This window comes from Candoia aspera, chromosome 1 (assembly GCF_035149785.1).
Source record: "Candoia aspera isolate rCanAsp1 chromosome 1, rCanAsp1.hap2, whole genome shotgun sequence".
Taxonomy (NCBI): domain Eukaryota; kingdom Metazoa; phylum Chordata; class Lepidosauria; order Squamata; family Boidae; genus Candoia; species Candoia aspera.
Genome location: NC_086153.1, coordinates 221,028,550 through 221,055,668, shown reverse-complemented (window position 1 = coordinate 221,055,668; position 27,119 = coordinate 221,028,550). Strand labels below are relative to the sequence as shown.

Genomic DNA, 27,119 nt, shown 5'->3' with positions numbered 1-27,119 from the left:
GCTCATCTCCGTTTCAAAGCCGAAGAGCCGGCGTTTGTCCATAGACACTTCCATGGTCATGTGGCCGGCATGACTAAACGGAACACCATTACCTGCCTGCTGAAGTGGTACCTATTAATCTACTCACATTTGCATGTTTTCGAACTGCTAGGTTGGCAGGAGCTGGGACTAGCAATGGGAGCTCACCCCGTCACGTGGATTCGAACTGCCGTCCTTCCGATCAGCAAGCTCAGCGGTTTAACCCGCAGCACCACCTTTACCTTAGTCATGGGAATTATCTTACTGGGGTTCTTGTAGGAGTTATGTAGATAATTTGCAAAGGGCTTTGAAGTGGTACACGAAGAAAGAAAAAAATGAATGCAACCAATGGCTGCTTCATAATTATACTGCCTCATCTGCATGCGCAGGCCCAAGTTGTCTACAGAGCATAGCTACAAGAGCTGAAAAGATTCTTCCAGAAAAATGTTTTATGGATTCCCAAATACTTTGCACTCACACAAAAAAGCATGAACTTAGGTTTCATGATACAACTGTAAGCAAGAATTGTCAAGTGATTCTTCCTAGACGCTGACTTCACGGAGCCTAGCCATGTCTTCTGCCTCTTGGGAGTGATCTGCCATTTAAGTTCTGTTTAGTTCCAATTGCCAAAATGAGATTGCAGAGGAACTGGACAGAGGTTTACCTCCAACAAGTAGCATCACAACAGAGGATTCACAAACGTCCCCATTTCCATTTTTCAGAGAGCCTAAGCTTGACCCTCCAGCTGTTAGATCTGTGGTGGCAAACTCCTGTTCTTTGGCGATGTTGAGATATGAGGGCCTTACTTTACATGGCAACTCTGCTGCTGGAGCTGAATTCAATTCTGCACTGGAAGTGGTTTGATATGAAAAGAATCCTAGCTCCATCGAAGACCGGCAAAAAGTTTTCATTTCTATTTCAGAGCCACCGTCATTGTTGAGTATCTGGTATGTAGGTTCCCCATGAAGATGCTCACAGAAACAGGAATGCTGTTTAGAAAGAGCCAGTAGCTTTGAACAACCCTTTTCTTTAAAATTCAAGCAGCTCAGTGATCTCAGCGGAGAATCAGCAGCCCCTTGGACACCAAATCCAGTTCCCAGCATGTGATGATATGCTTTGGATGAAAGTGCCATGGGGCTAGGCAGTTTTTTCCACATTTGAGATGGAAAATGATATTGCCACAAAATACTACTTGGCTTAGTGTTAGAAATGCCTCCACCAAGGACTAGCATGGAATCTTCAAAGATTAAAGCAGAATGGCCCACCACTCTTGGAGGCCCCTGGCTGGACACAAACACAACAGAGAGAAATCAGCACAAGGGTGACACTTATGCTCATGAAAATGGTCTCAACTTCTCAGTGCTTCTCTGCATTCAGGGTAATGCATGGAAAAGTCATGAACCACTTTCTAGAGCAGTGTTTCTCAACCTGAGCAACTTCAAGATGTGTGGATGTCAACTCCCAGAGCTGAACATGCTGGCTGGAGAATTCTGGGAGTTGAACTCCATACATCTTAAAGTTGCTCAGGTTGAGAAACACTGCTCTAGAGTCCACTCCATACCGTTCCCTCAAATTATGTATTCAGGTATTGTTAAACTGCATGGGAATATTTTCCACACTCCTTTAATTGTCTTCTCTATGCAGTGCTAGCTATTATGATTCTTCTATCATTTCAGTATTTTTTTTTCAAAATGCAAACACTATCCATTCATAATTGGACAATGGCTCAGATAAAAAAGTATGAACTACGTAATCAAAAGCATTTGCTTCTAGGAAAATGGACTCTCCCTTCAAAAAGCACCTGCATTAGGAACTTCAACTGTTATCAGGGTTTTTTCTGCCTATGCCTTCCCTCAGGACTCAGTCCCCCGTAGGCAACCCTCTCCCTGTTTTCAACTGGTATGCAAACATCTGTAGATCCCAGCTAACGTTTAACTGGAATGATGTGATGCTGGTTCTCACAGGCTAAACTATACAGGATTGGATTGCTGTTCTGGGTAATATAAATATAGCTCTAGGAAAAACTGGCGGGGGAAAAACACAGTTTTATTCACTCCCCTTAATCAAACTCCTTTTGCAACTGCTAGTGAAGAACTTTCACACAGTTACCTTCTCCTGATACTAGACCAGTTGGTGGCCATGAAATCCCACATCCAGAAGTCCTTCTGTTCGCTCAATCCCATTAATCCTCCGAACAAGTACATGCCATTGCCATAAACCACAGCAGAATGACCATGTCGGGGGCCCGGGCTACCCCCACTGGATGCAGCTGATACAGGGGTCCACTGTTTTGTATCTGAAGGGAAATTATTATTAGAGTTCATTAATATTTAAATAAATACAATACATTTTGGATGATTCAAAGTGTTTTTTCCCCCTCACATCTACCATTACTTACACATTATATGACTGCTGAGAACATTTAACTTACCAAAATGAAAGGTCCAGAATTCTTGGGAAGCACCTTTAATGTCAATGTATCCCCCATATATATACATATGGCCCCTGTAGACCACAGCACTGTGGCCCTTCCGATTAACAGGAACTAGAGCCTAGAGTTGGAGAGAGGAGAGCTAATGGAGCAACCTTCCTCAATTACTGTTGCCATCACACCAATAAAAACCAGGCAGACATCCTAAGGCATTCATGCTGGTCTAGTCATATAGAAGTCCTTTATGTCCCCTCAAAAAATTCACATTTCAGCAACACCCTTCAAAAATAGTGTTCCTTTCAGGTTTATTTACATTTATCCTTACAGACAGAATCACACCACCCCACTCAAACAAATTATTGAGTATCTCTATAGAGAATGAATGAATGAAGAGAGAGAGAGGTAGAGATTCTATAGATATATTCTTTTGTACTGTATATCTATAGAATATCTGTATAAATCATCGTTTGTGGGGGAGGGAGGAGGAATGCCTTGAAAGCTTCCTACAAAGTAGAGATGAAGTCCCCCTTCCATTGCTAAACAGGAAGGAAAACAGGGTAAGTCAAAGCTGTCCAAATATGGCTAAGCCTGTGGAATCGTAATTGTAATCTGGAAGGAAGGAAGGTAGTGAGAGATCTACAAATGGATATTCCACATTTGCTTTAGCTGGAAGCACTGTACACATGGCCATGCCTCTTTAGAGGCTAGGATTTGAATGGGGCTCTTTTGGTTGGTATGAGCTGAATTGTGGTTGTGTAGATGCCTTCTGTTCCCTGAATTGCCAACCATAGAAACCCCCCTTTTAGTATAGGAAGAGTCTGGTAGGGCTTTTTCTAGCAAACAAATTACAAGGCATAAGCTTTTGTGAGCTACAGCACACTTCATCAGATGCGTAGCATGGCTAGTCTGATGCAAGTTTTAAATTGCAGCGAGGTGGGGGGTGGGAAAGGAGAGGAAGACAGGTTGGTCATGGGGAAACTCTGGTAACTATAACAAGGAATTCAATCTGTAGGGAAATTGCATACATGAAATGTATTACAGCCAAAGAACCATTATTTCAACATTTGGAATTAAAGAGGTTCCCTTCCAGATTTGAAGTGTGAATCTCTCAGTGGACCAAAAGCAGCAGCAGCATAAACCTACTTATGGCCCTGGCTCATCATGCCTGGAACAGTTTTCAAAGCATGTTCCTAAGCAAGCTGTTTGATCAACAAAGCAACAGGTTTCATGCATGACTCATATATTTAGTTTTGTTATTCCTTACCTCACCCTCTACTGCTGGGAGCTGGCAGGCTATCCACTTGGTTGAATCTGCAGGTGTATAAAATGTCAGTCATACCAATAACCACAAGAAGGTGCTACAGTTCTACTTGCGATGCTATGCAAGCACTAAAAGGAGAGATGACAGGCAAAGTTGCATACTGTATCTCTCTTACCAGCAACATACAATATAAATACAGCTCCAAATACAATTCTCGAGACAGTGAACGGCAATATTCTCTTCATTTTAGGAACTGTGCAGGTTTCTAAACAGCACAAGGCAAATATCATCACAATCTATCTAGGACTCTTCATGTGTGTCAGATGACAGTTCCCATGATTCCTAGGTTTTGGGAATCAAATGCTAATGTTGAATTCTGCAGTTCTGAAGCAGCTGAAGGGTATCAATCTAGGAAGGCTAGCTCAAGCAAGACCAGCTCAGACAGAGCAATTGTGTGGCTCAGCTTCTGAGTAAAAAAACACTACCTCTGTAGCTCCCCATCCAAGCATGCAAGAAGAGGAGGAGACAATTATTGGTTTGCTACAACCAACATGTCATAAGCCACTTTGAAGATACTTACACAAATGAGCAGCATACAAATTAAATAATGATTAAATGGTTGAATAATATATCTCACAAACGTACACAAACATGTTAACCTTTCCATCTCACAGATCTGAGAGTTTCCAGACTGCACAAGGGGTAACCTATTTATGCCAGGCAATAAAACCTCGGGATATAGATTCAGTAGCTGAGCTGGAATGCTTTGTTGCTACTTGGAAGCTCTGTAACAGCTACAGAAGCCAAAATAACCATCTTAAATTCTTGCCAGACTCGAAGGGCAGAGTAGATGTTGAAAAACAGGAACAAAAAACAAAATAGCAGCTTTTGAAGCTTTGGCCTTTTTCTCCCACTGAGCAAGGGGCTGGCACTGTGATCTCATCCTGATTCCACCTGGAGCCTTCCCACATTACAGCAAGGGAGGCAAGCCCCCTCCCTCCCTCCCCCCCCTCCAGCTCCTCTAGGTGAGCTAACCTTTGCTCTCAAATTTGAAGGCTACTGGCGCAAGTCACTACACTTGGAACGGGGGCCTAGTCCAGCCAAGGCTCTCTGGGACACATCAGGCATGCCGACCTCCCTTCTAGGAAAGGTCACCAGAGTTAAGACCTGTCCTAGCAATAGTGCTTACTGTCCTGTAGCCAGTTCTCAGAAAAGAAAAACAATTCAAAAAATTTCATTTTCCTTCTCATAAAGGTGAATTCTTTTTCTATAGACCAAGAGATGCTTTTGCTGTGAATAAGCTGCTTAAGAGCTTCTCGGTAAATACATTTTCCTTTTTCTCAAATATTTGGAATTTGGAATTCTAGCTGGACTGCTGACTTGTCCTTTCTTGGCTAGAAAGGTGATATTTTCTCCTCTTTGGTTACATATTGGCCAACTAAATATGAACATATATTGTTCTTTTTTCTTAGGTACAATGATAGGTAATTTAGAAAAGATACAGTATGTGTAGTGCTTTCAATCAGAAGTTCTGTTTTTATTTTTTACTTATTTTTTCATTCCTGGCATTAAAGCGCAAAGATTATGAGGCAAGAAAGTATTTAATCCTTGTGACATAATTGCAAGAATTAGAAATCTAGAGTAAGAAATGGCATTCACTAGCAATAAGGGTTTGCTTTATTTCTACAGTTTGTATCCCACCATTCTGTGCATAATGTATTAAAATAAATTTAGTGCTAGACTCATCTTCTGCACTTAAGAAATGTGCCTGTTACTTAAAAAAAAAGGATGACATCAAGTGCCAAATAAATTTCTACTTGAAAACATTCCACTGTTCATCTGTTTCTCATCTATAACCCTTTCCAGAATAGGTTATACATGAATAAAAAGGCTCATCAAATGTATGACTTTTCTCAAAATATTCACCCTGATACGGACTAGTATATTTTTTATGAAACACATGCATAAATATATCTAAAGGATGCTACTTGTCTTGTTCCAGACCTGTGTCATACATCCATAGGGGATTTATCTTCTGTGTGAAAGCTGAATCTACCATTCCACCAAAGATATACAGGATATCCTGCAAATACAATAATTATTTTTCAGTGAATCCCATTTGCATTTTCTATAGTTCAGTACCATTCAATGCAAGATTCAAACCAAAATCTTAAGATGAACCTCAGCAGAAAGCTTCATTTCTTGGTCAAGCTTAGTACAAACATCTTCAGGCTAATATAACTACAATTATCAGGGAGCACTGCAAATTACCACTTCTTTCTATGCCAATATCATGTGATAGTATGTTCTTCTCAAAGCACCGCACCAAAAATATTCAACCATGCTTCAGTATGACCCTAGAACCTGTCAATAAGGAAGGCAAAGAACGGATGCAAGTCCTTATAGTTACTCGAAGTAGATCCAGATCCCAATCCATCCATTACACTATCTAGTGACAGTGCATTTATCAGCAAAACATTAAAATCTAAACTGTTTACTCAAAATATTTTAATTTCAAAAGACATATGTTAATCGTGTTACGCAAAATGCTATTTATAATCACTATCTGCGGCTGATTTAAACATTTCCTTCATTAAGGCCACAACTGAAAAGCAGCACAGATGGTATCAGTAGTCATAATAGATGCTGTGGTACAACAGAAAAGGTCACACAGATTATTGTGTTTGAGCAGGCTCCCCCAATCTGGAGCCTTCCAGGTATTTTAGATTATATTATTTGGGTCTACAAGCCAATCAAAATGGACCTCTGGTAGATTATAACTGATGGAAGCATTTGGTTGGGAAAAACTGTGGTGCTGGTCTGGCAGAAGCTACAAGACACCCAGGAAAAGAGGGTTTTTAAAAATGGCTTGTCTGAAAAGTCTTTTTGGCAGCTTCTGCACAAGAGCTACTGTTCCAGAAGGTTAAAAAAAGTGGCCTTACAAAAATCTATTTCATCATTCCTTCTAAGTTTTATCACTGCTTATCGTGATAGTAGTGAGTTAAGAATAATTGAGAACATATAAACAAGAGAACAAGAGAGAACTGACATTAGCAGATACCTGTTAACAGAGTTCAGATGTGCTTATTCTCTCACCTTCTAGATGCAAATATTTGAAGAAACCCACCTTGCAAAGTAAAGAGGATCCTAGCCTCATCTTTTTACAACTCTTTCTTCTAATAATTTAGCTGACTTGCAGGAAAGCCTGCTACTCATATCAGCTTCTTGAGGAAAAGGAGAGATCCTTCAGCTGCTGAAACAAAATACTAGACATTCCTCACTTGAAGCACGGAGCTAGAAGCTAGGCCTTTTTTTTAGACAGAGCCACACTAGAACCATTCTGGAGTATTCATTTTGACCCGGACCAAGGTTCAAGTTTGGCCAGGACCCAAGGTTCAAGTCCACACACAGTCACGGAAGCTCCCTGAGTGAATTCAGACCAGTCACTCTGTCAACCTAGCTCACAGGACTGTTGTGGTGAAGGAAAATTAGAGAAGGGCCTTGAGTTCCCAGTGGAATGGCAGAATTTAAATCTATTCAATACAGGCCATAAGACCAGACCAAATAAGCAAAAAAACAAACAAACAAAAAACCAATGACAGTAAAAAGGGAGAACAATCTAAAGTGTTTGACAGCTAATGTAGCTTGCCTGATAATCCACCATTGTGTGCTCTTCCAGTTCTTCTGGGCCATCTTTTGAATTGTCCAGCTTCTCCCATTCATTACTCACTACAGTACAAAAAAAGCGTATTATTACTCCAGTGCAGTCTTTTGATTTGCATTTGCCCTTGCTCTATTTGGGAATTACAACTCTACTAGTGAAATCTGCAAGTAAAATCACATCCTGAACATATGGGGCCATCCTGAAAAAGGGGTGAACACATAAGTAAACACACAGTTCAATTACCTCCTGGTATCTTTTTTTGCCCCACCACTAGCAATCTGCAGAGAATAACATCAGAACCCAGGATGTGTTTGACATTAGAGATGGGTGAGAAGAATTGGCTCAGAGCAGCTCCTTTTGGCTGCAGACCTTTGCATTTTGAAAACATCAGTTCAGCCCTATGTTCTTGGCACAGTCAAGTCCCAGGGTTCTTGTGCACGTGATCAACTATTTTTAAAATCTACTTTGGACCATTTCCATTCCCACTATAAACTAGCATTCTTCTATTCCAGATTATTCTATTATAGCAGTCTGCCGTTTTAGATGCTAACCCAGTATCTGAAATAGTAATGTAAGCATGGTCCTGCTGGATCGTATCAAAGAACCACTGAATCCAGCCATCTGTTTCCAATAGGAATTAGGTGGTCACCTCTTCATGCAAGGTTGTGAAGGCAACAAAAAGAAAACAGTTATACATAAAAGTGGATTTGATAACCAGTCCACAATGACCATATGATAACACCTAATTAGATATCTAATTAGATTATTAAAATAGTTCAGATTATCTTGCCAAAACAAGCTTGTATGGTTGTAGCTTGAGGAATTTCTTTCCATGGCATAATGAAACAAGAAAGAAAGCAACTGACCTATTTTGAACCGCCAGAAATCACTCAAGCTGGTATTTCTCCGGCCACCATAAACATAAAGGAATCCCCTACAGATGCAGCAGGCATGTTTGTATCGATCACACGGAGAAATTTTGCTCTGTTTCACTGGGTTCCATGAAAATGCTGTTTTCCCTTTCATCCCTGAGTTAGCTGGAAAACACAGCCATGTTGAGATGACCTCCTCCAAACAGTAGCTCCAAGCTAAACAGGAAAAGAAAGCTAATGGAGATAAGAATGCTAGAGCAACTATACATGACCAAAACAACTCAGTGCAAATTGTCATCTGTTATGTTAAACATATCCATTACGAGTGGAGAGAAACTGGCCCTGTTCATACAATACTGTATACTTCATTGTATCTAGTGTGGCAGCCTGGACTGGAGACAGTTAATCCAAGAACAGGAATCTAACAACTGATTAATAGTGTTTATCGAAAGGAAGTTTACAACATAAAAATGTCAGGAAATACTCTACTCTCAAATGAGACCCCTATATGCAATCAATTTAAGGAAGCAAATGTATGTCAAGGGGGAGATGGCTTGTTTCTTTTTGGATGGTGAAGAACAGTCTGCATCTGTTCTTTCTTTTGGTAACCAGTATTCCTTTTATCAATGGGAAAACTAATTAACTCTTACAGCAAGGTTACTGTGTCATGCAAATACCCCAACCTGAAAAATAATTTAGAAGCAATGTCTTTTTGTTGGTTATTCGTTCAGGCGCTTCCGACTCTTTGTGATTTCATGGACCAGCACATGCCAGAGCTTCCTGTCGGTTGTCAACACCCCCAGCTCCCCCAGGGATGAGTCCATCACCTCTAGAATATCATCCATCCAACTTGCCCTTGGTCAGCCCCTCTTCCTTTTGCCTTCCACTCTCCCTAGCACCAGCATCTTCTCCAGGGTGTCCTGTCTTCTCATTACGTGGCCAAAGTATTTCAGTTTTGCCTTGAATATCATTACCTCAAGTGAGCAGCCTGGCTTTATTTCCTGGAGGATGGACTGGTTTGATCTTCTTGCAGTCCAAGGCACTCTCAGAATTTTCCTCCAACACCACAGTTCAAAAGCATCTATCTTCCTTCTCTCAGCTTTCCTTACGGTCCAGCGCTCGCAGCCATAGGTTACTATTGCTTTAACTATGTGGACCTTTGTTGTCAGTGTGACGTCTCCGCTCTTAACTATTTTATCGAGATTTGTCATTGCTCTTCTCCCAAGGATTAAGTGTCTTCTGATTTCCTGACTGCAGTCAGCATCTGCAGTAATCTTCGCACCTAGAAACACAAAGCCTTTCACTGCTTCTACATTTCCTCCCTCTATTTGCCAGTTATCAATCAAGCTGGTTGCCATAATCTTGGTTTTTTTCAAGTTTAGCTGCAAGCCAGCTTTTGCACATTCTTCTTTCACCTTCATCATAAGGCTCCACAGTTCCTCTTCGCTTTCAGCCATCAAAGTGGTATCATCTGCATATCTGAGATTGTTAATGTTTCTTCCAGCGATTTTAACCCCAGCCTTGGATTCCTCAAGCCCACCATGTCGCATGATGTGTTCTGCGTACAAGTTGAATAGGTAGGGTGAGAGTATACAGCCCTGCCGTACTCCTTTCCCAATCTTAAACCAGTCTGTTCTTCCGTGGTCTGTTCTTACTGTCGCTACCTGGTCGTTATACAGATTCTTCAGGAGGCATACAAGATGACTTGTTATCCCCATACCACTAAGAATTTGCCACAATTTGTTATGGTCCACACAGTCAAAGGTTTTAGAATAGTCAATAAAACAGAAATAGATGTTTTTCTGAAACTCCCTGGCTTTTTCCATTATCCAGCGGATATTGGCAATTTGGTCCCCAGTTCCTCTGCCTTTTCTAAACCCAGCTTGTGCATCTGGCAATTCTCGCTCCATGAATTGCTGAAGTCTACCTTGCAGCATCTTGAGCATTATCTTAGCAATGCTTCTTAAGGCCCATTCAACCTCTCTCTTCAGGATGTCTGGCTCTAGCTCACTGACCACACCATCAAAGCTATCCCCGATATTGTTATCCTTGCTATACAGGTCTTCCGTATATTCTTACCACCTTTTCTTGATCTCTTCTTCTTCTGTTAGGTCCTTGCCATCTTTGTTTTTGATCATACCAATTTTGGCCTGGAATTTACCTCCAATGTTTCTAATTTTCTGGAAGAGGTCTCTTTTCCTTCCTATTCTATTGTCTTCTTCCACTTCCACACATTGCTTGTTTAAAAATAATTCCTTATCTCTTCTGGCTAACCTCTGGAATTTTGCATTTAATTGGGCATATCTTCCCCTATCACTGTTGCCTTTTGCTTTCCTTCTTTCTTGGGCTACTTCTAGTGTCTCAGCAGACAGCCACTTTGCCTTCTTGGTTTTCTCTTTCTTTGGGATGTATTTTGTTGCCGCCTCCTGAACAATGTTACGAACTTCTATCCAGAGTTCTTCCGGGACCCTATCTAGTAAATCCAGTCCCTTAAATCTATTCTTCACCTCCACTGCATATTTCTTAGGGATATTAGTGAGCTCATATCTAGCTGATCTGTGGGTCTTCCCTAATCTCTTTAGTCTGATCCTAAATTGTGCAATAAGAAGTTCGTGATCGGAACTACAGTCAGCTCCAGGTCTTGTTTTTACTGACTGTATAGATGTCCACCACCTTTGGCTGCAAAGGATGTAGTCAATCTGATTTTGGTGTTGTCCATCTGGTGAAGTCCATGTATAAAGCCGTCTCTTAGGTTGTTGGAAGAGAGTGTTTGTTATGCAGAGTGAGTTGTCTTGGCAAAATTCTATCAGCCTATGTCCTGCTTCCTTTTGTTCTCCCAGGCCATGCTTACCTGTAATTCCAGGTGTCATTTGACTGTCCACCTTAGCATTCCAGTCTCCCGTGATGAAATAACATCTCTTTTAGGCGTGTTGTCCACTAGGTGCTGCAGATCCTCATAGAACTGCTCTACTTCAGCTTCTTCAGCATCTGTGGTTGGGGCGTATATTTGGATCACTGTGAACTTAGATGGCTTGCCCTGAATTCGAATTGAGATCATTCTATCATTTTTTGGATTGTATCCAAGCACTGCTTTAGCCACTTTACTATTAATTATGAAGGCTACTCCATTTCTTCTGTGGTCCTCTTGTCCACAGTAGTAGATCTGGTGGTCATTTGATGTGAAGTGGCCCATTCCAGTCCATTTCAGTTCACTGACGCCCAAAATGTCTATCTTTGATCTTGACATCTCACCAATAACCACATCCAATTTGCCCTGGCTCATAGATCTTACATTCCAGGTTCCAATGGTGTGTTGATCCTTAGAACATCGGATTCGCCGTTCACTACCAGCACTGTCGGCCGCTAGCTGTCCTTTTGGCTTTGAGCTAGCTGCGTCATCACGTCTGGGGCTAGTTGAACTCATCCTCTGTTCCTCCCCAGTAGCATTTTGACCATCTTCTGACCTGGGGGTCTCATCTTCCGATGGTATACCGACATATCTCTGGTTGTACTGATCCATTTAGTTTTCACAGCAAGAATACTGGGGTGGTTTGCCATTACCTTCCCCAGGGATCGCATTTAGTCTGACCTCTCTGTCATGACCTTCCCGTCTTGGGTGGCCCTTCACGGTTTAGCTCATAGCATCATTGAGGTACTCAAGCTCCAGCACCACGGCAAGGTAACGATCCTTTGCTGAAAAGCAATGTCTGCTTAAGGTTAAAAAGAATTTGTGAACATAATTATATTTTTTTCTATTTTTGAAATCAACAATACAGTAAAGCCTCAATTTGACAAACTAACTGGGTGGGAGAAGGGGGTCTTTTAAAGCAAAATGTCTGCTCAATCCAAATGGAATTTTAAGCACGCATAAAATTGCAAGCAGGATTTTATACCATATCTTCTTCCTATTACAGGTAATCCTTGGTCAACGATGGAAATTGGGACTGGAATTTCCATCACTCAGCAATGTGGTCATAAAGTGCAATGTCATGTGACTGCATAGCTTGGGGACAGCAATCCCAGCAATCCCTGTTGCTGTTGTTAACCAAGGTTCAGGGGTCATTAAGTGAGGACCTCCTCGCAACTTCCTGATGGCTTCCCACAAGCAAAGTCAGTGGGGAAGCTGGCAGGAAGTTGCAAGTCCCAGGCAGCTCACAAGCAGGCTGGCAGGCAAGTAAGTGTCTGGTGCCAGGTAGGGGAGGATTTGTGGGTGGCTGGCACAGTGTAAGTGCAGTGGGGCTGGGGTGGCTGCTGCAGGGTGTGGGAGGGTGCATGAGAGGCTGGCGCAGTGCAAGTCCAGCCGGCCTGGGAGTGGGTGTGGGAGACTTCACAGAGCAACTTGCAACCTTCCCTGCTGGCTTCCCCATTCACTTTCCTTGTGGGAAGCCAGCAAGGAAGGCTGCAAATGGCAATGACATGACTGTGGGATGCTGCAACCATTATATGTGTGAGCCAGGTGCCCAGTGCCCAGATCACAATCATGTGACTGTGGGGGTGCTGGGACAGCTGGAACTTCAAGGACCGGTCCTAAGTACCACTTGTTCAGTGGCTTCATAATTTTGAATGGTCGTGGAACAAATGGTTGTTAAGCGAGGACTACCTGTACATTATGGATATAATGACAATGAATACTAAGAATGGCTTTAGTTCTCTCATTTGTTTTGGGAGTAATCGCAATGAATGTGAAATGAAATGTTGTCTTTTGGGCTGCATCTCCAAGTGGATGGCCTGGCAAAGGTACCAACCCTCAGTAAAACTTTCAAAGAGAATATCAGTAGCTCAGGGTTGAACTGTGGAGTCCTTGGTACTCTCTGAGCCTTGTTGTTTTCTTGCAGATGTTTCATTGCCAGACTAGGCAACATCTTCAGAAGATGTTGCCTAGTCTGGTAATGAAATGTCTGCAAGAAAACAACAAGGTTCAGAGAGCACCAAGGACTCCACAAAACCCACTTTACTGGACACATGGAGTCTTATCCTGAAATAAAATTGTATGCATGTGAGAGTTGAAACTGCAGACTGGGAACCAAGATTATTTGTACATACTAGCATTTATGCAGTTTAATCCACAATCCACTAGGGGTAGAATAATCAAGTAAACAAGGGGTTCCTAAACTTTTTGCCATCCCTGCCATAAAAATCTAAACAAAATGAACATAAATGAACAATGAAAACAATGAAAACAATACAATGGAACTTTGGGAAAGGTGGATTTATTGTAACAACTAAAAGGTTCTTCACCCCTTCCCTGCATTCTGTCTGCATCTCCCCAGTCCCTCACACCTCACAGTTTGGGAAACCTGAAGTAAACAATAGAGGACAAGGAAGGTGAAGGAACTGGATCAAGAGAAAAGAGATTTAATTTTACTGATAGGAGGAGAAAAGTGGCTTATTAAGAAGATACTAACAAGGAATGCCTTTTGATGGCTGGGGAATGTAAGTTGTCTTCTGCTGATACAGCGAGGATGGTGGGGTAGGGATCATTTCATTGGCAAGATGGGCAAAGTTCAACAAAAACACCATTTTTGGCCATGTGTGGAGAGTTAAAAAAGTAACCAAGTACTTCTTAGAAGCCATGGACTCTCATTCCTACAGTTGTTTTTAAAAGGAACCCAAAACTCATGCTGCCCCGAACCAGCCATATGGTCACCAAATTCCAGCCACTGTATTTTCTGAGTGATGCAAATAGGGTGTTGGTGGTGGGGGCAACACGTGGCCTACAGGCTGCCCCTCCCTGGCAAAAGGCAGTGAACAATAATTTGTTGCTCCCATACTTAACATTTTTAAGGATGGGGACACATTTATGGGATTTACAATCTAATGGACCCCACAAATGCCTGGTGTTAGGCCTCTGTCCTTCACCTTGGGTGACATCATTTTCTGCCAGGCTTCAGGCAGGAAAATGTCTTGGGCCAATCAAAATAAAATGGAGAAAGTTAAGTAAAACAAGGTGTGAAACTAAAAGATTCATAGGAAAATCAAAGAGGAAGTAGCAAAGATTTTTTTTTTACACAGATGATAATCAACCAGTGTACAAACTGGCAAAATAATGAGCAGAATGAAGAAATCTGAAAGAACAAAGCATGAGGTGGGATAACAGTGATGAAGAAAATGGCACAAATTTATTCAGCATACAGGAGGACATACAATCACTTAACAAATACTCTCAGCTACCAAACTGCTGATATAATTTCTCTCATAAAAGGAAAAATGACATTGTTAGTGCCAAAGATAACACAATGCACTAAGACATCCTGTAAAACCAGTTCTTGATCTCTGTAAATATATTGGCAAAGCAACAGTGACCAAAAATGATCTAAACACACAAATCTCTTTGCTATTATAATTATAATACTAATATAACACATACTCCTTTGCTCTCCCCTGGGCACTGCTGATGGTTGTATGTACTGTTAGTGTATTAGCATTTGGTTAAATTGATTCTCATTTTGTAATATTATCATACAAATTGTTTTACCATACTGACATTTAAATTGGTTTTAAATTGTATTACTCACTGTTCTAACTATAGAAAAATGGTATGAAATTTTTAAAGTAAATATTAGCAAATGTAAGAGCTTACCTGAAGGAGTACTGAGGACTAATTAATGCATGCTTCTTTTCTTAGAAATGCATGAATTCATTTATCTTGACATCTCCCCCAAAGAAAGCCTTAAGACCTTTCAGCTAGAAAAGAATTACAAGTTTTTAAAAAAAATAGTTAAAAATAAAATAGTTCTTCTTAAAAATAAAAGGGGTATTAAATGTAATTTTATAGTGTAGTATTGTTATGTTACATTCCATTTTACAATCCACCTAGCTAACATGAAATCCCAAGGTCTCCTTTCAAGACAAATCTTGTCTGGGACAGACTGCAAAATACTCTTCAAGTTAGGATTTTTCAGTGCAATTAATTGCTTTTCACCAACCCAATTTTGAATAAGCTTTCTGAGAAATAACTACCTCAAGCTTTTTAACTAACAGACAAAGAAAATTACAAACTCAGTCAGTAGCACTTGATCAAGGTGAAAAAGTAATATGAACATAAATAAAATTCTGGTGGGGAAGTTTTTTCCACACATTTCATACTGGATAGTTGTTCAGGAAAGACTTTGTTTTGCTCTAGTCCCAGCGCAAAGAGAAACGACTTGCTACCAAACTAACCTACATGTCTCGAGCACACAATGCACTAAAACATGAGGTGAGTTGAGGTTTGCCTTAGCACAGGGTTTCTCAACCAGGGTTCCATGGAGCCCTTGGCTTCTGTCAGAGGTCACCTGGGAGATCACTATTTATTTTAAAAATTATTTCAAATCTGGGCAACTTCACATTAAAGAGATAAGTTTCATTCTTTATTGTCAGTTTAACAACACTGTTAATGCATATAGACAGGCCTACCCATGAAATGAATGTAATAATTTTGTAACTTCTGGCCTATATTTGAGCCTGAATGTGCAGGGGTTCCTCAGGGCCTGGAAAATACTTCAAGGATTCCTCCAGGGTCAACAGATTGAGAACGGCTGCCTTGGCATGTTGTAGGAACCCAGCCAACTATGGTGTATTTATAAATCATGATGTGTATGAAACATAAATGCATGAAATAAATAAATAAATATATTATTATTTAGCTTTCTAAGGCCACCCGCTAGCGAAACAATTCTGGACAGCTTCTAGAGATTAAAAAATAATTTAAAAACCATACATTATATTTAAAAGATGACCATGCCAAGGAAAAAAAATCACAACCCCCAATCAACCAGCACATATACCTACAATGACCATATATCATTTATTATAAAGGACAGTCCTTTACTTCACAAAGCTGTCCTTTAAGATTTATTTTTCAAAAACTCACTTTTGTCCTTTATTTTGGTCATTTAACTTTTACCGTACAAATGGTACCACTTAATGCACAGTCTTTCACATATTATGTGAAAAAATATGGAAACTGAATTGTCTTTTTAAAATAAATTTACATATACCATTTGATTTTAGATATTTTTATTGGAATATGTGTTTCTGTAAAGATTTTTTTTGGTTTTGCTCTTACATTTTCCTTTGTAAAGCAAAGTTATAAACATAGTCAATTTTTTTTTATCCTTATGAACCTCTCAGATTTGCCCCTTTTTCAGGCTTGCCCTTTATGTTTTCCAAGAAAACATGGTTGCTAAACCCGATGATTAATAAGGCCATATCCCACCCTAGCCGAGCCTGCCGGAAGAGCCATGTCCTCCTAAAAGTCAGGGGGTCAGGGATCTTGCTTTGGGGGGAAGGGGGGAGACAGAGATTATTCCAAAGGGCAAGTGTAGCATCTTAGAAATTGCTCAGGCTTTCCCTAATAATTAGAGGTTATAACTTCATGCTTCTATAGGCATGAACTGAGTATCAGCAGAAGGTACTGTATGGTATTGTACACTGTATTGTTCCAGATCTGGGATTTCTAGCAAGCCAGCAAAGGCTTCTGTCACCAGGCCTAGATAAAGAGATGACCTGCTCTAAGCTGAATTCTTACAGCTGCCCCTCAGCAGCTCTTACTTGATGTTTTGCGTGCTCTTAGTAAGCAGCTCTTCTCTCCTAAGCAAGATGCTCCACATGCAATTACCATCTCACTAGTTTTACACAGCCCAGGCCAACTTGCTCATAGCTAGGCCTTACGAAATACAGCGGGGAAAAGTAAATGTACACAGAATTCCGTTTTCTAATTTTTACTGCCCTCATCTTCTGAAAAGCCTGGGGTGGGCAACCAAAGGATTGAAAAATTGTATTAAAAATTAATCTCTCTCACATCAAGGTAATAATATAGAAATGCTTTGTCACTGTCCTCCTTCCAGGACTTTGACTTCCTGGTCCAGTCTTCAGCCCTGGGATTTCCCAGTGGTCTCCCTCTGAGGTACTAATCAGGTCCAACTCTGCTCATCTGTTCTGAGATCAGCCGAAGTCAGCCAGGCGCTGCCAGAGACTGTGGCCAGAAAGAGGACTATAATTCCATAACAGCAACATATATTAAGGTCCTTCATTCTAAAAAATTAGAAAGTTCTGAAAAATGTTCTGACTTGCTGAGTCTCTGGGAGGAGAAGGGAGATTCATCGCTGATTAACTTCCCCTAAAAACAGGATCACTGCTCAGTTTCCATTTAAACATCCTGACACATACATCCTGTCATTAGGGCAGTGTCTGGGTTTATTTCTGCAAAAGGGCAGAATCGGCATAACCCCATGGGGGCAGAATGGGGAGAATCACTGGAGTCCATCAGCATCTGTCATTCTTCATTCAAACACATGTACCCCAAAAAGTCCGTTAAGGGAAGTATTCCCTTAATATTATTATTAAGTACTCCAACTCCCACACAAATAAATACATGCATGCTAGGACAAACTGTGTCTCCCTGGCCCCCAAAAGCAGATACTGTATTGAGGTCAGCTAGGTCCAAAGCTCCAGAGACAAGCCCCAGGCTATAAAGAGTAGGAGAGCTCATTCAAGTCACTTAATCCAGCAGCCACTTTCAGAGCGGCAGTATGTGAAATGGCGAAGGATCCAAAGATAAGTACAACTCACCACAGAAAAAAGACTGGGCTATGGCTTCCCAGACAAGCTTCAAACACTCCGTTTTCCAAGGAACTAATTATTTGTTACTTCTAAGGTACAAAGATGCAACAGTATAAGAAATCACTGAGCATGATCCAACTATTTCTGTTCCTCTTTCTCTCCACTGGTTTTTTACATTTTAAAAAATATTATAAAGTACATGTTTAATACAAAGTTAACTAGAACCACCAAGCAAATACAGATTTGTTGTTCATTCGTTTAGTCACTTCCGACTCTTCGTGACTTCATGGACCAGCCCACGCCAGAGCTTCCTGTTGGTCGTCAACACCCCCAGCTCCCCCAGGGACGAGTCCGTCACCTCTAGAATATCATCCATCCACCTTGCCCTTGGTCGGCCCCTCTTCCTTTTGCCCTCCACTCTCCCCAGCATCAGCATCTTCTCCGGGGTGTCCTGTCTTCTCATTATGTGGCCAAAGTATTTCAGTTTTGCCTTTAATATCATTCCCTCAAGTGAGCAGTCTGGCTTTATTTCCTGGAGGATGGACTGGTTTGATCTTCTTGCAGTCCAAGGCACTCTCAGAATTTTCCTCCAACACCACAGTTCAAAAGCATCGATCTTCCTTCGCTCAGCCTTCCTTATGGTCCAGCTCTCGCAGCCATATGTTACTACGGGGAACACCATTGCTTTAACTATGTGGACCTTTGTTGTCAGTGTGATGTCTCTGCTCTTAACTATTTTATCAAGATTGGTCATTGCTCTTCTCCCAAGGATTAAGCGTCTTCTGATTTCCTGACTGCAGTCAGCATCTGCAGTAATCTTTGCACCTAGAAATACAAAGCCTTTCACTGCTTCTACATTTTCTCCCTCTATTTGCCAGTTATCAATCAAGCTGGTTGCCATAATCCTGGTTTTTTTGAGATTTAGCTGCAAGCCAGCTTTTGCACTTTCTTCTTTCACCTTCATCATAAGGCTCCACAGTTCCTCTTCGCTTTCAGCCATCAAAGTGGTATCATCTGCGTATCTGAGATTGTTAATGTTTCTTCCAGAGATTTTAACTCCAGCCTTGGATTCCTCAAGCCCACCATGTCGCATGATGTGTTCTGCGTACAAGTTGAATAGGTAGGGTGAGAGTATACAGCCCTGCCGTACTCCTTTCCCAATCTTAAACCAGTCTGTTGTTCCGTGGCCTGTTCTTACTGTTGCTACTTGGTCGTTATACAGATTCTTCAGGAGGCATACAAGATGACTTGGTATCCCCATACCACTAAGAACTTGCCACAATTTGTTATGGTCCACACAGTCAAAGGTTTTAGAATAGTCAATAAAACAGAAATAGATGTTTTTCTGAAACTCCCTGGCTTTTTCCATTATCCAGCGGATATTGGCAATTTCGTCCCCAGTTCCTCTGCCTTTTCTAAACCCAGCTTGTGCATCTGGCAATTCTCGCTCCATGAATTGCTGAAGTCTACCTTGCAGCATCTTGAGCATTACCTTAGCAATGCTTCTTAAGGCCCATTCAACCTCACTCTTCAGGATGTCTGGCTCTAGCTCACTGACCACACCGTCAAAGCTATCCCCAATATTGTTATCCTTCCTATACAGGTCTTCCGTATATTCTTGCCACCTTTTCTTGATCTCTTCTTCTTCTGTTAGGTCCTTGCCATCTTTGTTTTTGATCATACCCATTTTGGCCTGGAATTTACCTCCAATGTTTCTAATTTTCTGGAAGAAGTCTCTTGTCTTTCCTATTCTATTGTCTTCTTCCACTTCCGCGCATTGCTTGTTTAAAAACAATTCCTTATCTCTTCTGGCTAACTTCTGGAATTTTGCATTTAATTGGGCATATCTCCCCCTATCACTGTTGCCTTTTGCTTTCCTTCTTTCTTGGGCTACTTCTAGTGTCTCAGCAGACAGCCACTTTGCCTTCTTGGTTTTCTCTTTCTTTGGGATGTATTTTGTTGCCGCCTCCTGAACAATGTTGCGAACTTCTGTCCATAGTTCTTCCGGGACCCTATCTACTAAGTCCAGTCCCTTAAATCTATTCTTCATCTCCACTGCATATTCCTTAGGAATATTAGTGAGCTCATATCTAGCTGATCTGTGGGTCTTCCCTAATCTCTTTAGTCTGATCCTAAATTGTGCAATAAGAAGTTCGTGATCTGAACTACAGTCAGCTCCAGGTCTTGTTTTTACCGACTGTATAGATGTCTGCCACCTTTGGCTGCAAAGGATGTAGTCAATCTGATTTCGGTGTTGTCCATCTGGTGAAGTCCATGTATAAAGCCATCTCTTAGGTTGTTGGGAGTGTTTGTTATGCAGAGTGAGTTGTCTTGGCAAAATTCTATCAGCCTATGTCCTGCTTCGTTTTGTTCTCCCAGGCCATGCTTACCTGTAATTCCAGGTGTCATCTGACTGCCCACCTTAGCATTCCAGTCTCCCGTGATGAAAATAACATCTCTTTTAGGCGTGTTGTCCAGTAGGTGCTGCAGATCCTCATAGAACTGCTCTACTTCAGCTTCTTCAGCATCTGTGGTTGGGGCGTATATTTGGATCACTGTGATCTTAGATGGCTTGCCCTGAATTCGAATTGAGATCATTCTATCATTTTTTGGATTGTATCCAAGCACTGCTTTAGCCACTTTACTATTAATTATGAAGGCTACTCCATTTCCTCTGTGGTCCTCTTGTCCACAGTAGTAGATCTGGTGGTCATTTGATGTGAAGTGGCCCATTCCAGTCCATTTCAGTTCACTGACGCCCAGAATGTCTATCTTTAGTCTTGACATCTCACCAATAACCACATCCAATTTGCCCTGGCTCATAGATCTTACATTCCAGGTTCCAATGGTGTGTTGATCCTTAGAACATCGGATTCGCCGTTCACTACCAGCACTGTCGGCCGCTAGCTGTCCTTTTGGCTTTGAGCTAGCTGCGTCATCACGTCTGGGGCTAGTTGAACTCATCCTCTGTTCCTCCCCAGTAGCATTTTGACCATCTTCTGACCTGGGGGTCTCATCTTCCGATGGTATACCGACATATCTCTGGTTGTACTGATCCATTTAGTTTTCACGGCAAGAATACTGGGGTGGGTTGCCATTACCTTCCCCAGGGATCGCATTTAGTCTGACCTCTCTGTCATGACCTTCCCATCTTGGGTGGCCCTTCATGGTTTAGCTCATGGCATCATTGAGGTGCTCAAGCTCCAGCACCATGGCAAGGTAACGATCCTTTGCTGAAGCAAATACAGATTACCTCTTCTTATTGCTCCATAATACAAAAGGGATGAGAACCAATTCAGTCAAAAGACAGGTGGTGCTTCTGGAAAATGGAATCTATACATGGGTTCAATGACAGAAAGGGAGCATTTCGGTTGGAACATCCACAAATATGAACAAGGGGGAGCTGGATATTTGTTAAAGTAGAAATGACATGTAGTAGGACTGAAATTCTTAGAATAAGTGAATTAACATTGACAGGAATGGGATAGTTCTAATCAAACAAATCAAAATATTCTATTCTGGAAATGAAATTCACACAACGAATGGAATGACACTTCCTGCTTTAAAAACTGATCACTGCACATATAATGGAACAGCATGCCCCCAAATTCCAATGGCCTCAGCCCCATTACTCTTCTGTAAGGCCTCAAAGACCTGGTTTTTCCCCAGGTATTGGGTCAGGGTGGTGGATGAGCCCATCTGTAGGGGGAGAAATTCAATGATTGTGGATTGGCTTACACTGTCCTTTTACATTATCCTTTTTTGTATTTTTTTTATCTTGTTGGTGCTGTTCTGGTTATTAATTATATGTTATCTGCCCAGAGCTGCAGTTTGCAAGCTTGCAGTTTGGGCAGCTATTTAATTGATTAAATAAATAAATGGAATACAACCCTGCCAGTGACAGAATGGTTTTTATCAGGATTCAAGGGCAGCTGATCAATTTCCTGATTATATTGGTGCATGCACCAACAACGGATGTCGAAGAATAAGAGGCTGATTAATTCAATGGAAGTATGTGATAAGAGCCTCGTGTGGCGCGCAGTGGTAGGCAGCAGTATTGCAACTAAAACTCTCCCCATGACTCAAGTTTGATCCCAGTGGAAGCTGGATTCTCAGGTAGCCGGCTCAGATCGACTCAGCCTTCCATCCTTCCGAGGACGGTAGAGTGAGGACCCAGCTTGCTGGGGAAGGTGACGACTGGGGAAGGCAATGGCAAACCACCCTGCTCTATAGTCTGCCAAGAAAACGTGAAAGCAGCGTCCCCCCAAAGGGTCAGACATGACTCAGTGCTTGCATAGGGGACCTTTCACCTTTCACCATGTGATAAGCAATGGATCAACCACTAAAGAAGGACGCCCTAATCATAACTGGTGACTATAATGCAAAAGTTGGAGAAGAACAGAAAACCATTTGAAAATGTGGACCAGCAACCCCCAATAATGCAGGACAACAACTGATGGACATCTGTAAAGAAAATGGCATGCTCACTGTTAACATATTTTTTCAGCAGCCCAAACTATAGCTCTACACCTGGATGTCTTCAAGTGGATCTCCCTGTAATCAAATAAGTTATATTTGATGTAGCAACAGATAGACAAGTTCTCTGTTGACCTGCAAAACAATTCTGAGCACTGAGTATAAATCAGACTATCAGCTCCTATTCAGAGAGAGATGCATTAGAATGAAAAAGACTAGAAAGAATCCAAACCCTACGAGATACAAGCTTGAACACAGTCCTGAAGAATATAAGACTGAGGTCAGAAACAGATTCAAAGTCTTGCCCCTTGCAGACAGAACGCCTACGGAAATGTGGACGAAGTTAAAATTATGAAGGATGAGTGATAATAGTTTAGTTTTTTTCTTGTTGAAAAACTGCATTTGGGTTTTTTTTTAATTGGTGAAAAAAATGATGTGTTAGGTATTTTGATTATTAATGAAATTGACTATAGAAATAATGTTTATTATGGTTAAAATTGGAGTAAGAGATGGATGTATTTTTTATGTATCTTTATCTCTGCTGTAAAGAGTCGGAGGTCACTCTTTTTGTATCTTTTTCTATTTATTTCTGCACTGTTTTAGTTTTTCTTTTTCCTTTAGTTTTCTTCAATCTTTATCTTTTCATGTTTGTATCTACACTTTGAAAATATAATAAAGTTTTAATAAAAAAAATTATAATGAAGGACACATTGGTTATTAAACAAAGCCATAGAAGTAGTTAAGGAAAGAAGACTGGTGGAAGCCAAAGAAGATCTTGGGAAAACTAGTGAGCTTAATGCAGACTTCCAAGGAATACACAGAAGACATTTACAAGATCATCAACTCAGAGGAGATCATATCTGAGAGGAGATGATGATGATGATGAAGAGGAGGAAGAGGAGGAGGAGGAGGAGGCACCACCACCACCAGTGAGGTCGGAAGAGGAAGTCAGATGGGCTATCAAAGAACTGGCAAAATAGGAAAGCCCTAGGTGGGGATGAAATCCTCACAGAGCTCCTAAAGGAGGTTGGCAAGAAAGCAATAAAGATAATCACAGCCCCCTGGCAATAAATATGGAAAAAAGCCATAGGGCCTAAAGACTGGAAAGGGTCTATATCCCAATCCCTAAAAAAGGAGATTTAAAGAAATGTTCTACATACAGGACAAAATGCCACATTTGTTGAACAGCCCAAAGGACCAACCATTCAGTACTAGAGGAAATCAAGCTCAGATGTTCATTAGAAGCAAGGATCCCAAAACAAAAACCACTTTAAACACATCATGAGGACTGATAGAAAAGATAATGCTGGACAAGAAAGATCGAAGGAAAAGCCAACAACACATGAGGGGGCTAGGCGGAGTATTGGAAGCTATATGAATGCACCTTTAAGAACTGTATAATGCAGTAAGAGACAGGACAACGTGGAAGAGCTTTTATCCATAGAGTCACCAGGAGTCAGCTACAACTCAAAAGAACGTAAAAACAACAAATACATGTTTAGCCACACTGATGAAAGGATCTTGGGCAAGCATTAGTTCTCAACTAAATCTCCCCCCAGAATTAGGTAACTCAGAAGTATATGATAGAAAAGTTCTACCGAATGTTAATAGTCTTCAAACCTAAAAGAACGAGAAAGAGGCAGTTCTGCATGAGTTAACAGAAAGCATCTGCCACAGTTCGCAACTCTCTTCTTACTGCACTTTTATTTTTGTACTTCTGATTGAAATGGTCTCAGATTTCCTCTTCACTTTAGTAAGATATCAGTCCATATTTCCCAAGAGAGAATGAAGTCAATGCAAGAGCTTGTTTTAAAATAAACAGCATTTTGTCCTTTGCCCTTTCCTGAACAGGAAGACGTTTTCCTAAAGGTGATTCTGTGTTCCCTCGTAATATTCCAAAAACTTAAACTTTAAACCCAATGAAAACGTGATGGCTGGAGGTGAAAAGTCTCTGTGGAGCCCAGCTCTGCAGCTTGTTTTTCACACCAGGGCTCAGCTGTTGAACATGAGAAGCAACAGGGAAGGAAAGGTCATTCACTCACTAATAAATAACTATAAGCAGCTGCCACACATCTAGAATTTGGGAAGATGGTCAGATATTCCCAAAAGGAAGTTGAAACTTAAGAGAGACCCCAATACAATCTTGTATTCGTTTAACAGAGCCCTGCTTAAATACCTTGCAGAGCTATAAAACTGCAAAGGCATGCTGAAAAGTGCAAGTGAAAGGGAAGATACTGGAAGAAATTGGTGGTTTTCAGCCCCCCCCCCATCACCCTTTAAACCCAGCAGGATAGGAGCAAGCAGGAAAAGGAAGAGATAGTTCACAGTCAATCAACACAATGGAGGGGGTGGAACAGTCAGTTATGAGAGGGAAAAAAAAGATATTACACTTTATTTCCTTTTTTTAAATTTAATTTCTGAAGTTGAAGGAAATGCAACCTTAAACACTAAGGCAGTGGTTCTCAAAGTGAGGTCTGGGGACCCCTGGGGATCTGCAAAATCAAATAAATATCTTACAATTTCTCAATTTTAATTTCTAATACAGTAAATATCAATTGATATATCCCACATAAACCAAAGCTCTTTGGGGTCCTCAGTCATTTTTAAGAACGTAAAGGGGTCCTGACACCAAACGGTTTGACAGCCGCTGCACTAAAGCAACCCTCCCCAACCTAATTATGTTGGATCACAACGTCCATCACCCTCAGCCTCCTGGTTGGGAATTATGGAGATGCACTGTGGGTTACAGAAGCTACCGGGTCGGTGGGCTATCGCCTCCAATAAGATCTGGTGGTCGCCGATGTTTCCCTGCTTCTGCATTAAGATACTGAGGGAAAGCAAGTAAAGAGAGGCGGAAAAGTAGAGAGGCAGTGGCGCCCAGCGAAAGAGAACGTATGAAGGAGCTCCCTCAACAGCTACGTTAAAAAAAAAATGCGGAGGAAATCCGAGGGGGGCATTTAGTCATCGACGCACGGAGACTCTACTGTCAAAGTTAACGGAAGGGGACAGAGACTTTTCACCATCACCCCCCACCCCCCGTCCGATCTGCAACTCATACCGTTGCAATCGCCCTCCCCAACTCGCTCGCCTCCCGGGCCATTCCCTTACCAACTGCGCGTTTCTTTTCCAGTTTCCGTTCCACCCCTTCACCTTCTCTCGCGGAAGACGGCCGGGCTTCGCTTTCCCCGTTATCGCCTCCCCCCTCAGCCTCAGCCACCGAGAACGCGCTTGGACCGAGTCGCCCGCTCCTGGCCCCACGCGGAACGGATACGCCGCCCACGTGGCCAGCGGGGACCAGCGACTGCCTGCGGGGGGGGAACGCGCGAGGTCGCTTCCCTCGGGTTGAGGGCGCGGTTCTAAACGGGCGTGTGTGCACGCCCAAAAAGAAAAGGATGCCGCATATTTGAAAAGAGCGGGGGAGGGGGGTATCGATTACACGGTAGGGGTGTTTGCACGTCAAGCTGCACCCCAGACGAGCCAACCCACTTTTTAGTTCTAGTGCAGGCCCTGTGGTTATCTGTAGGTTGAGTCATGGCAACTGGATTTTTTTCTTTTTGGTAGAAACGTTTCGCTGCTTGTCCAAGCAGCTTCTTCAGTCTGGGCAACTTACCAACCTTTGCCCAGACTGAAGAAGCTGCTTGGACAAGCAGCGAAACGTTTCTACCAAAAAGAAAGCCAGTTGCCATGACTCAACCTACAGACAATTCCACCTGGATGACTGACAATCTTCATCGACCCCTGTGGTTAGTTTATGGCTCAGGAGGTGATGAGAACCTAGAAAATTGGGTGCAGGAAATGATCATTAGTTTGCCCAACCGTGGGGGAGCACATCATGCAAATTCAGTCACTGGCCAAGTTCACATGTCATGGAGAACCCAAATGTGCTGTTTTTGGTTGTGTTGTTTGTGTCAACTTAGTTGTGGTTTATTTTGTCAGTAATTCATCGCTAAGCAACCATTTATGATGGCCCCAGTTTTGATGTCCCATTCATGTCATTAGGATTTAATTCCAGGCAGGTTTTCGGCCACTCCAGCTCTTAGTCCTTGTTTATCTTATGTCTTAGGATATCTGAAGAGTTAAGACACAGAAGGAGAGACAAACACACCGCTCTCAGAATTCAAGGAGGTCTTCCTTTTCTAAGTGAAAGCACTTGTGCATTCTTTACAGACTTATTTTGGAAGTAAGCCTCCACGGAGCTTGGGCCAATCACAGAGGCCTTTCCCAGTTGCCTAGCTGAAATGCTGCCCACCCACAGCCTCAAGTTGGCAGAAAACCCAGAAAACTGGGAGGTTGTGCATTCTGTGATGGGTGTTTGATTAAACTTGCTTTTTTGGCACAGAAACCCACTCCCAAAGATACATGGCAGTGCATTTTGTGATTAAGTTACTGTTTAACAGATGAAACCAAATAAAAGCAATGACAAAACCTCACCCATAGGAGAATTGCCAGAAAGAGAATTTGAGGACTCTTCCACTTTACAAGATGTACGCATGTATACATATGTTTGGTCTATTTATTTAACGTGGAGTCCCTCAGTCCTTTGCAGCCCACAGACACATATTTTATTTTTAAAAACTACAGAATGTGCAACTACAAAATGGCTTCTCTGAAGCCGTGATTAATTCCCACTGATTAAAGTCCTCCGCTTGTTTGCTAAACCCACAATACAGCATTAAACTATGATAAGACTTGTTTGGTTTGGGCTTAATGTGTTGTGGTTTGTAAACTTGGATTTATGGTATAACCCAAGGCACAAACCTTGGCATCATGGCTTATTCAACAAGCCATAGTTTGGAATCATGCTGATGATACTCAGCTTTGTATCTCCACCCTTGGTGAATTAAGCAATGCTGC

The 27,119-nt window shown here is 41.7% G+C and overlaps 1 protein-coding gene across 1 annotated transcript; it reads right to left on the bottom strand.

The window, feature by feature from the left end:
- Positions 1-25,649, bottom strand: LOC134487183 (ras guanine nucleotide exchange factor F-like). Its single transcript, XM_063288807.1, has 8 exons — positions 25,374-25,649; positions 8,241-8,462; positions 7,360-7,439; positions 5,715-5,793; positions 3,714-3,760; positions 2,450-2,570; positions 2,128-2,314; positions 1-1,302 (listed from the first exon to the last, which is right to left on the bottom strand). Exons 2-8 carry the CDS (start codon positions 8,398-8,400, stop codon positions 621-623), a joined length of 1,356 nt encoding a protein of 451 aa, XP_063144877.1. The 5' UTR covers positions 8,401-8,462; positions 25,374-25,649; the 3' UTR covers positions 1-620.
- Positions 25,650-27,119: the final 1,470 nt, after the last annotated feature.

Coding starts and splice junctions, on each gene's coding strand:
- LOC134487183 (XM_063288807.1), bottom strand. CDS start 8,400: ATGAAAGGGAAAACAGCATTTTCATGGAACCCAGTGAAACAGAGCAAA. Junction 5,794..7,359: donor ACACAATGGTGGATTATCAG/GCAAGCTACATT, acceptor TTGTATTTGCAG/GATATCCTGTATATCTTTGG. Junction 2,315..2,449: donor ATTCTGGACCTTTCATTTTG/GTAAGTTAAATG, acceptor ATTTCCCTTCAG/ATACAAAACAGTGGACCCCT.